The sequence below is a fragment of the Zonotrichia albicollis genome, chromosome 12, assembly GCF_047830755.1.
Source record: "Zonotrichia albicollis isolate bZonAlb1 chromosome 12, bZonAlb1.hap1, whole genome shotgun sequence".
NCBI lineage: Eukaryota > Metazoa > Chordata > Aves > Passeriformes > Passerellidae > Zonotrichia > Zonotrichia albicollis.
In genome coordinates, this window is record NC_133830.1 from 9,938,475 (window position 1) to 9,950,080 (window position 11,606).

At 48.3% G+C, this 11,606-nt stretch overlaps 1 protein-coding gene and 1 long non-coding RNA gene across 2 annotated transcripts in view; one reads left to right on the plus strand and one right to left on the minus strand.

The window, feature by feature from the left end:
- Positions 1 to 335: 335 nt before the first annotated feature.
- Positions 336 to 11,606, plus strand: part of KLF15 (KLF transcription factor 15) — a 41,410-nt gene continuing 30,139 nt past the window's right edge. Inside the window, exons 1-2 of the mRNA XM_074550600.1 lie at positions 336 to 768; positions 5,030 to 6,140. Of these exons, the coding sequence (XP_074406701.1) occupies positions 5,095 to 6,140 (1,046 nt within the window). The 5' untranslated portion in view covers positions 336 to 768; positions 5,030 to 5,094. The remainder of the gene's footprint in view (positions 769 to 5,029; positions 6,141 to 11,606) is intronic.
- LOC141730717 (uncharacterized) lies at positions 604 to 2,252 on the minus strand. The gene is made up of 2 exons (XR_012582346.1): positions 1,388 to 2,252; positions 604 to 1,012 (listed from the first exon to the last, which is right to left on the minus strand). It is a non-coding gene; the product is annotated as an uncharacterized LOC141730717 (long non-coding RNA).

Genomic DNA, 11,606 nt, shown 5'->3' on the forward strand with positions numbered 1-11,606 from the left:
TGGAAGGGACATTACCAGGCCACCCAGTCCAACTCCCTGCAAGGAGCAGTGACGTTTTCAACCCGATCAAATTGCTCAGAGCCCCGTCCAACCTGACCCGGAGCATTTCCAGGGATGGAGCACCAACAACGGGCTCTCCGAGCAACCTGCTCCGGTGTTTCATCACCCTCACACGGACTCCCAGCCCCGCTTGTTTCAGTTCAGCCCGTTTCCACCGTCCCGTGAGGCAGGCCGCCCCGGGGCCCGCAGCACCGCCCCGGGGCCGAGCGCGGCTCCCATTGAGGCCGGGCCCGGGCCGGCCCCCGCCGCCGCGGGGCCAATGGGGGCGGCGGACGCGGTCGAGCCTCTCCCCGGCCTCCCCCGCGGCGGCCGGGCTCCCGTCATGTGAGGGGGATATAGTACTACGGGAGCGGGGCCGCGCTCCGCAGCCGCGCACCCGCCTCCCGGGGGAGCTGCGCCCGCCTCCCGCCGCCGCTCCGCGCTCCCGGCCGCTCCTGCCTCCGCGGGCTGCTGCTCGGGGCTTGCTTGGGTCTACTCCCGCGGGTTTATTGTGCGTGTGTGCCTTTTAAAATTTTTGATTTTTTGAAATTATTATTTCCATAATTATTTTTGCCTCTTTTTTTTTTAATTTTTAATTTTTTTTTTTTTTTTTTGTGGCTTGGTTGTGTTGTTTGGGTTTTTTTCCCCCCACCTCGTTCTCGTTGTTGTTGTTGCGTTCTTCTGGTCGCCCGTGGCCTTTGCTGCCCCCCGGCTCGCAGAGGAGTTCAGGTAAGGGTTGATATGGGCGCGGGGGCCGCGTCCCGCCGGTGGTGCCTCCGCGGCTCGGCGGGGCCGGGGCTGTGTCCCTGCTGCCGGCAGATGGAATTCCATCCCGCCGGGGCACCGGCCAGGGCTAGGGGCTGTTTGCGGGCTGCAGCGGTGCCGTGCCACGGAGTGACAGGCGGCGAAGGGGGGGGTTTGTTCCCGATCATCGCGACCACGCTGCGAGGGGAGAGAGGCCCCCCAAAGCCTCCTGAAAGAGATGGAAGGAATAAACAATACATAAATAATTTTTTAAAACCCTCAACAAACGGAACAAACAAACAAACCACGATTAAAAAAAACCCAAACAAACATGTTTTGCAGCCAGGGGAGCCTGGCTGTGCTGTGCTGGAGTGGCAATTCCCTGTGTGTGTGTCCTGCACCCCTTTCCCTGCCCAGCGTTGTTGCGGGGTGCAGCGGCAGCGGGGTGCGCTCCGCCGGGGCCGCTGCCTGTGCCCGCTGCAGGTGAAACGCTTCCTCCTATGGAAGCCAAAGTTTGGGGCTGCAGCGGGATAGTTTTCAGAGAAGAACGCTTTGGGAATGTTTCTGCAGCTTCCCAGGAGCAACGGGTTTGGGAAAAACAAACCTGAGCACCCCGCTGTGTCCGGGGAGCAGCACAGCCACCTTGCGGAGGAGATGAGAGCAAATGGGTTTACTCCTGGCTCGCGGCTTCTTTTTATTATTATTTTTATTATTTTTTTTCTCCCCCTTTGCATTTCTCTTTTAATTTCTTAGAAGCTCTGGGCCTGCTTCCTTTTCTTGTTTATGGCTCTGTCTGTGGAGCAGAAGTCAGCCTGAACAGATTTAGAACAAGAGAAAACCCTGAGGAGATTAGTCTTAAACTAGAAAAAGCTGTGGCAATAAATGTGGGAAATGACTGTCATATATGCTGTGTGATCAGTTGTGCTGGGCTGATTTTCCAGAAATGACAGGCTGGGAAACACATCCCCGTGTTTCAGCAAGTTCCCAGCACTTAACATTTTAATGTTGCTCTGCGTCAAAATATGTCTTCTCTGGTTTGTTTTTTGTCATTTTTTTTTTAGCTGGCAATTAGATGGTCAGGTTTTAAACAGAACAACATGTTTTTGGCAGAAAGGACATCATAACAACCCAGGGAACTCGTAAAAAAAAGTTGGAGACGGTGGTGCTGCTGAACAGCTGCTGTATTTCACTCCAGAAGAGGCTGTTTGCAGTGACTGCAGTCCCACTATAGGTGCTTACATTTCTAACATGTTTTCAGCGTTCCTAGAGATGAAAGTGTGTTATGGAAACAGCATCATTAGTTTTCATGGCCTTCACAGCCCCGGCTTTTTTTGGTTTTGTTTTCTAATCTTCTGTTTTTGGCCGTGTCTTCAGGCAAAGTAAGGATAAAAGTATTTTGGTTGTTAGCCTGGCCTTTAGGAAAAAAATATAGCCAGGGCCCGATCTTGCATTCCAGGCATTCTCCAAAATCTTCTTGGCTGTTCTGCAAGTTTTGAGAGCGCACAGAAAGCAGAACTGGCCCGTAATGTGCCTGGATCTATTTGGCTCTGACAGTCCTCTCTTAAAAAGCCTCTGGTTACATCGAGTGATATTGTTCCTTGTCAAAAGAGATGGAAAACAAGCCTGCTGGCTGTTTTCTGCTGAGGTAACCGGCCCACAGCAATTGCTAGGGGTTTATTATTGGTTTTTTCCCTCCCTCATTTAAGTCCTAATTCAAATTGCAGTTTAGTTCTATTCCCAGGGAAATATATTGATATTTTGATAGTGGCTTCCCAGCTCTTGCAAGCATTTAAAGAAATCTTGAACATTTTAAGTTGTTTTTTTTTAAAAGAAGTTCACCAAGTGCTTTTGGTGCACGCAGAGCATGCCAGCTTTTCTTAGAAAAGCACATGTTGCAGTCCAGATTTCCCTCACAGCCCTATTCTTCAGAAGTTAGGCTGGAATAATACAGACGTTAGAGGAAGAATCAGAAACCATCTGAGGGCAAGCCTTCCTTTCTGCCCTGTGTTTCTCAAGGCAGTCACCAGTTTTTGGTGCAAGACAGAAACAATCAGCTTGCATGAATTCTTACCAGATGCCAATACCAATTTGTCAGAAGCAGATGGTGCTTTCTGTTTCAAAACTGGAATAACTCTGCTATGGGACTTCTGCTGGGGGAGCTTTCCAGCAATATAGAGAGTAAAAAAAAAAAAGTTTGTTAGAAATAGTTCAGTTCTTCTGACTCTCTGCTTTTACTATAGGACGTGATTATAGGCTAAGGTCACAAAACAGAGCCACTAACCTCTGTTTGAACTTCCTTGTGTTCAGCACATGTAGTAGCACATTATTGGTTCAGAGGCACAGCTGTCTGACGGGACACAGACCAGGAAAATGTGCAATCTTACTTTTAGTCTTTATTTCAACCTGTCACTGTTTCCTCCATGTGTCTGTGAAGGAGGAAGACAAGTCTTTAAGAAATGTGGCTCCCCCCACTCCTTCCTGGGAAATATTAATGGATGTTGCCAACGGGACAGAGCTCTTTAAGGGTGTTGTGTAAAATACCTCGCCTTGTGTTCACTGTAGCACTGAGCATACAAACACCTTTTGATTTTTCTCCAGAAAAGGAAAGACAGGGCAAATTTTGGAGATTTTGGAGGCAGCAAAGATGCTCTGCAACAGCAGTAACAACCATCCCCTCGTCTGCACAAAACTGGGAGCTATTGACTATTCATGGCAAAGCGTCCACAGCGGCAGAGCCTGTGGAAAATGACAGCGTGTAACAAGATTGACTGGCATTTCCTTCACGCTGGGTCACATGCCTGCTAATTCACACACACACACCAGCTCATAGGCTGATCGAATGACTGCTATCTCTGCACTGCACATACCTTCCACAGAAAGAGTTGTTTTATTATGCACATGTACAGCTCTGTTTCCAATCAGTCACCTTGAGAGAGTGACTGAGGGCCAGTGTTGGCTCCATCCCGAGCTCTCTGCCTTTGCTCTCTAAGGGGCACAATCTCCGTCCGTAAGCAATTTCTGTTCTTTTCCCTCAAAGAGGTGGGGAATAAAATAATACGTAGATGTCCCTCCTGCCTCCCCCTCCCCAGTGGCCTTTCTAGGAAGTTTGCTTGTTTTAGATGGTGAAGGGCAGGACAAGCGTGGCTGTCAGTGGGCACCAGGATGGCTATGCTGGCCAGGGTGGGGTTTGCTCTTGTGGGTTTGTAGTGGGATTGGGGCTCATGGAACCCGGAGTTTGCGGGATGCTGCAGGTCGGGGTGCTGCTCATGGTTTGTAGCAGGATTAGGGCTCATGGAAAGCGGGATTTGCGGGATGCTGCAAGCTGGGATGCTGCTCATGGTTTGCAGTGGGATTAGGGCTCATGGAACCCAGGATGCTGCAGGTTGGGATGCCACTCATGGTTTGTAGCGGGGTTGGGGCTCGTGAGCTCACGGAACCCGGGATTTGCGGGATGCTGCAGGCTGGGATGCCGTGCAGCCCTCCTGGTGCAGCAGCTGGCTCGGGGCTCAGCGCAGCCCCTGCCCTGCAGAGAGAGGAGCAGAGCAGTGAAAGCAGCCACCAGCTGGCTGGCAGGGCATGGCAATTAGCTCAGTGCCAGCCTTATTAAGGACAGTGCAGGTGATGATGACGTCGGCACACTGATTCATTACATCTGGAGGGGAAAATCCACCTAGTAAATGCTGAAGCACAGTAAATATTTTTGGCTCCTGCCAGATTGATCCTTTCATTATGCTGAACAGCCTATATTTGTAGAACTGAGGAAGTTAAAAATAAGGTCGGTGGAAAGCTACAAGATAGGAAAAGGATTTGCGTTTTATGGTCACCAGCAATAAACATTTTTTATTTGTTTCTTTTTGGTGGTAAAAATTTCAACACTTTATTTTTTCTTTCCCATTCCCTCCTTTGGCTCTGGATTTCACTGCTAGGTGAAAGCTTGTTATTTATTTTCTCTTGCTGGTAATATTCTATAAGGGAGCTGTAAATCTGGAGCACACGCACAGTTGGGAAATGATTTCTGACAGCATTCTTTTGCAAATATGTGGTGCAATCCTGCAAAACGCTTCAGCCCTGACAGTCCTCAGGGGGTGGTGCAGACCTATCAAAGCTTGTAGCAGCCTGTGTACCCAGGGAGGCTGGATGCTCTGTACTTTCCTGTGGGCTAGAGGGCTTTATGAGTTTAAGTTCATGGAGATAAATGATTAAACCAACTTCTGACTGTTGCTGTTTTGTTTTTTCCTGCACTTAGGCTCTCACCTGAACTTTGGCTGCCTGGTATATGCTGTTGGGATATCCTTAAGAGATCATCCAGGAATGGTGGATCACTTGCTGCCTACTGATGAATCCTTTTCATCAACAAGGTCTTCTCTTGGATACTTTGGGGACATGACAGCTGGCGTGAGGTCCTACCAAATGCTGCCCTCTCCCCTGTCAGAAGATGACAGTGACTCGTCCAGCTTTTGTTCTTGTTCCAGCCCTGACTCCCAGGTCCTCAGCTCCAGCTATGGAAGCACATCCAGTGCAGAAAGTCAGGACAGTATCTTAGACTATTTATTGTCCCAGGCTTCTTTGGGGAACACCACCACTGCATCATGGTGGGACAAAAGGAGACTTCAGCCAATAGTGAAAGAGGAGTACTTTAGGTTGCCTGAATTTTCCGTGGATATGGAAGACTCAGGACCATTTCAGCCCACGCTTGAGGAAATTGAGGAATTTTTGGAGGAGAATATGGACTTGGAGCTCAAAGAAAGACCTAAAAGTGAGACCAAGGACTTGAGAGCTTGCAGCCAGGTTTCTGTTGCTTCTCTGCAGCAAAAAGACCATATGCTACCCAGTACTAGTTTAAAAGAGAGTAAAAATGAGCAGTTGACTGGCTCAACGGAAGGTGGCCAAGCTTCAAATGGAGGAGTGACCCTGGAGAATGGAATACCAGTTATGCTCCAAATTCAGCCTGTGCAGATCAAACAGGAGTCCAACACCAGCCCCACGTCCCAAGGACCAGCACAGGAGAACATTAAAATTGCACAGCTCCTTGTCAACATCCAAGGACAGACATTTGCCCTTGTGCCTCAGATAGTTCAGTCGTCCAATTTGAACTTGTCCTCTAAATTTGTCCGCATTGCTCCCGTCCCCATCGCCGCCAAGCCAATTGGGCCAGGGGGCATGATCCAGGGGCAGACGGGAATCATCATGGGTCAGAAATTTCAAAAGAACCCTGCAGCTGAACTCATTAAAATGCATAAATGTTCTTTTCCTGGCTGCACCAAGATGTACACGAAAAGCAGCCATTTGAAAGCCCACCTGAGGAGGCACACAGGAGAAAAGCCCTTTGCGTGCACGTGGCCGGGCTGTGGATGGAGGTCAGTATTGGGGTGCAGCTCTGTCCAGTCCCCCTTCCCCTTCTTGCTCACTTGACCTAACGTGCTGAGCAAGTAGGTTTGCACTCAGATTTATAAACTGTTTCTATTGCCAGAACTTGTTTGGTTGGTTTGACAATGAAGGCCTTTTTTCTTCCTGTTGGGTAACGCAGGAGTTCTGATAAATTAAATAGCAAAGCATCACCTGCTGGCACCAGCAGCTTTAGTGTCTTAAAACAAATTAAAGCAGTCCATCATAATCTGTATTTCATTCTAGAGGGTCAGGTGAAGCTTGTTACCACAGGTAAGACCTGGTGTTTGCATTGGTGTGGTTGCAGCACCAGCTGAGGCTGAATTGAGCTGAATGGTTTAGGGCAGAATTGCTGTGCACAGCCCTGTGTGGGACTAAATGTGGCCAGTGAAAGGCTGTGATAAGCAAGTATGGTTAAAAGCAGTATTCTGTGCACTTTCATAGAAAATGCACTCCATCCCACTCCTTCTTAAAATGCTGGCAGTGACACTCTGGCATACTCTGGGTTTTATTCTCTGTCTTGATTCAGAAAAATGCGTGGGTGCCACTCAAAGTTGCAAAAAAGCTGTCAGATGTAACAACATAACCAGAAGGCTGAGGTGGAGTTAAGGATTGCTTGAATGAAAGATTGCAGGTTTGATTGAGAAAATGTTTGGCAGAAGGATTTTTAAAAATATTTTATTTTATTTTTAATATGAATTGAAAAATTTAGTCTTTTTTAAAAGTACCAGCTTTTTATTTTAAGGAAGCTTTGACAAGTGCCTTCCTCCCTCTTTCCAGTTAGCTTTATTACTGGCTTGCCTGCTGGCAAGTGCTAATGTACAGCACCTCAAATGGTGATGGGAGAAAATATAATCTTAACTGCCTTGTGTTAAATTAAATTGAATTTCTTGCAAATAATATGCTGCAGAGCTTCAGTGAGCAATGTCTAATGAGAAAATGGGTTGTGATCATGGGCAACAGATGAGGTAAAAAGTAACAGGAGAATGTTTTGTAAAAATGCAAGTATGTGAGACATGCAGCAGTTAGAGATGGCTGGGTTGGTTTGAGGGAAAAGGTCACAGTGGAGCTGAACCCTCTGTTCTCCAGCTGGACCAGGCTGAAGTTTGTTTCTCAGAAGGGCTGGGGGGATCAGATTCTGGTGGCTCTACAAACTGGTGGTGATTTGTTTCCTTTTGTCTTGGTGGCACCTCTTGTGGGCTGTTTGCTGCTCAGGGTACCCTCTCACCAAAGCTGCATTTTTCAGCTGTTTGGTCCCAGAAACTGTGGGCTGGGTGCTCCCAACCTGCAGGACAGGTACTTGCTGCTTTTTATTTGGCTGCCAGAGTATGTGTGCACAGGCAGCAGATGTGCCTGTGGGTGTCCTGCTGGCTTTCCTTGCATGTGAGCACAGCTCTCCTTTTTGTGACAAGTACGTGTGGCAGTGAGGGTTTGTCTAATCCAAACTGAGGTTCGTACCAGCGCTCCCAGGGACTTGTGTGGCTCAGGATCAGGAGCCTGAAGCATTGCCTGTGGGTGACCTTCTCCAGCTCTGTCTTATCACAAAACTGGTGTTCTCCAAGATATAAAACCAAGGGGAACATTTAGGAAAAATAGTAAGTGATAAAGGTTGATTAAATTTGCAACAGGTGCCTCTCTTCTCGAAATGTGGCAAATGATTTGCTGCCTTGGCTGGAGGGTCAAAAGAAGTGCAGGTCCCACAGCCTGGAGCACCCTGAACTTTCAGCCACCACAACTTTTTAAAGATGAGCCCAACAGGAAGGAGGAATTAATCATAATGAAGAACATGTGTCTTGTCCACAAACAGCTGCTGCAAAGGGCTTTTCAAACTCTTGTGCTGTTTGTCTTGTGGAATTTCACAGCCTGGGCTGCAATCTCAATCCCCAAAACCCCCAAACTTTGGAAGGGCTCTGCTGCAAGAGGAGAAGTTTATAGCCAGCAGGAGAGGCCTCCTGTGCTCACAGCAATCCTTAGCACCAGCCTGAGATTACTGCACATCCCCTGCATGCTGCTCCACATCAAAGGCCAGAACCAACTGAGCATTGAATTACTCAGTTCCCTTTCATCAATAAACCATGTTTACCTTTGCAGAAGTTCAGTGAGAACTGTGACTTTAGTCTCACATGACTTAAGTCCAGTGCATCTGGCCACTCTGTTTGCTCCCAGGTCTACATAATCTCAAATGAATTTAAACACTAAAACACTGCTGGACTCTGCTTTCCCCCTTTTTCCCTGCATTCTTGTGCTTGTGTATTTATTTTTTCACTGAAGACACTTAAGAGCTGATCTCACTGGAGATAGTAATTTCAAAACCAAAACAGAGTGTTGCCTAGCATAAAGTGCCTGAGCTCAGTGGGAGGGTTAAAGGTTCCTCAAGCTCTCTGTGCACGATGTTTTAAATACACCAGGGTTGGAGTGTGTACCCAGCAAGCCCTTAGGATGGTTGGAGACCCCTAGCACCTCCCTGATGGGGGCTGAGCCCTGCTTGCTTGTGCCCTTCCTAGGCACAGGGCTGTTTTAGGCAGTCTGCAGAGTGGTGCTCACTGGCAGTGGCCAGTGACCCTTTGTGCTCCCTGGGATGGGTCAGGGCACTGATCTGTGTCGTGCCGCCTTCTACCTTTGGCACCCCAGGTTAGCACTGCTCAGGCCAGAGAGCTGAGCAGCAGCTGTGTTGTGGCACAGGGTGGGAGAAGCTCCTGCTTCCCTCCCTGGCACAGCACTGTGCAAAGCTGCAGCTGCTGCAAGGCTGGGGGTGAGGCCATGGCCTTTAAATGCCCCACTCCATCTTCTGGCTGGTGACAGCAGGGGCCACAAGCTCTGCCTGGCTTGGCAGGGAGGGTTTAAAGGCTTGTTAACACATGGCCAGAGTGTGCTTGGGCAGTACCAGACATGGGGCAAGACAGGCATCTTGCACTGGTTTTTCTTGCTGCTGCTGTGCAAGGGGATGGCAGGTGCTCAGGAGCTGTGATGTTCCTTGCAGGAAAGCTCTGGGGATGGGCAGGAAGGATCTGTCTAGAGGCTTACTCCCCTGTGGAGGAGAGGTACAGCCTGAGTTGGCCGCAGTGACTGGTGGCCATGGCAGGCACCAGGAGTACCAGGCTAAAGCTATTGACCTTTCTTGTCCCATGAGCTACATAGGGATGTCCCCATGTGTCTGGGAGACACAGGACACATCCTACACATCAGGGAGCTCTAGGACTTTTCTTCAAGGGAGATGTAGTTACAGTCCCTTGTGGTCCTGCCAGATAGAAGGATAAGAAGGCTCTTTTTGTTGCTGTGGGATTTCCCAGATCCCTTCACTTATCTTTTGAAGGAATCCTTCTGGAAATGGCAGTGACAGAATAGTGAGGTATTCCTTGGGGCTTCCTTTTTTTTTTTTTTTTTTTTCCTTTTGAAGTTTGAATTCCACAGTGGATTATTTTCACTTTCTTTGGGTTGATCTCAGTGCCAGAGTGTGTTGCAGATATTTCACTGCAGAGCCAGACCGCCAGATCCTCCCAGCTTCCTCGTCCTAACCTTTGCGTTGTTTTTTTGTAAACACACAGACAGCTTGAGGTTTATTTCTGTGGGCTCTGTAAGTTGATCTTTCCGTCACTGCTGGGGAACAGTGTTGCAACATTCCTGCCTCTTCAGCTAAGGACATGGTTATGAGGCAGAGTGTATTTTTATCGGATGAACTCATCCAAGCTCATTCCTGACATGTGCCTCTTTCTCCCCCACCGTCCGTGCAATTTCCCTCAAAATGCACTTGTGAGGCTCTTGTGCAGGATTAGCCAAGTGCTACTGCACTTCTGTTCCAGATGGTGACCTTAATGGCCAAGGACATAGGACAGGACAACACAGCCACATCTGGTTTTGCTTCTTTGAGGTCTGTATACAAGAGGATGGCTCTTTGCAAAAGTGTTTTTCCCTCTTTTCCCTGGATGTGGCACAGCTCTGTTCCTTGTCCAACACTCAGTCTGCGCAGGCAGCATCCTACACTCTCCAGGCCCACTCACCCATAGCCCTACCAGAGCATCCCTGCAGGGATCTGGCCCTGGGACTAGCTCACTGCTTAGGACTTGGGAGAAATCCCTGACCCTGCTGCTTGTGGGTCCAGACTGTGGTTTTGGGAAGCTATGGCTGAAAGAACCAGGGGTGCTAGAGAAAGCAAACATACAAATAGAAGGCATGAAGAGAAATTTCTGTCATAGCCCTTCAGGTGGACAGTTCCATAACAGCTGCCTGTTCATCATGGAGAATTTGACTCTTTTGCCATGAGGATATCAGAGCAAGGAAGGGAAGAAAAGCAAGTGAACAGGTGAAAGAATCTCCCCTAGAAATGCCCCAGGGAAAGATGCCCACAACATACCTTACCCGTGGTGAGTGCCCGGATCAGCTTTCCAGGGGCTGAGTGCTCTCTGGGGAGCATGACCAGTCTGAAGAGCTGCAGCAACTGAGGAAACCATTACCACCTTTCCCAGTGCCTATGCCCTGGTCCTCAACTGTTGGCGGGAGATCAGAGCTAATTAAAACCTTTATGTGGAAACTTACTTTTCTTGCATGAGGGATTTATTCATAGGAGCCCAGCAGTCCTGGTTTCTCCCTTTCATAAAAATAGTGTATTCGCTCTGTTGGTGATGTGATATTTTGCTCCAGAAGGGCACATTTTTCTACATGTTCTTTCCCTGATTTGTTCAGCTAGTGCCCATGACTTCACTTATTTATTGTAAATAAACAGCTGATACCATTTCTTGCAAGCTCTCTTTCTGTGCTGCTCTTTGTTACTGCTCTGGCAACAAAACCCTTAATTGCCCTTTGTCAGGCAGCAAATTTTTTGTACCCATCTGGACAGGGCTGTTTTAGTGTGACATTGTTAATTAACCCTCTGTCTCCTAGTCATGTCCAAAGTGGAAATAGAGCCAGCCCTGCTCTTAAGGCCAAAGGATCAGCTCATTTGGGTTCCATAAAGCCTGTGGGATTCATGGTGGCTATTTGGGGATTTTTCTGTGGAGATGGAAGGTGGAAAATATCTAAAATTCAAAAGATTGTGGAATACAGTTTTGGTAATTAAAGGCTCATTCTTAATTTAATTTACCCATGCTAACTATGCAAATGGGCATTGGGGCCCACCTGAATTTCAGCTGTTGGAATGCTGAGCATCTCTGGTGCTATTAATGACTCTTTATTTAGCCTGCAGGAGCACACATGGAAGCCAATTTTTCATCTGGATCTAAATAAATTCATGTTGTTTCTAGGTAGCTCTGGCTGGATTTATCTGGAATCCCTCTCAAACTGGGTGCACTTAGGGGGTGTGCTTGTATCAGTGGGAACTTGAAACAGACCTCACCTGCAGGACAGTGGTGGTTATCTCTGCTTGAGGAGTCTGTGCTTGGATTTGCAGGACAGAGATGGTGAGGGTGGCTTTGGAGGGGATTGCAGGGGGATCGAGAGCAGCT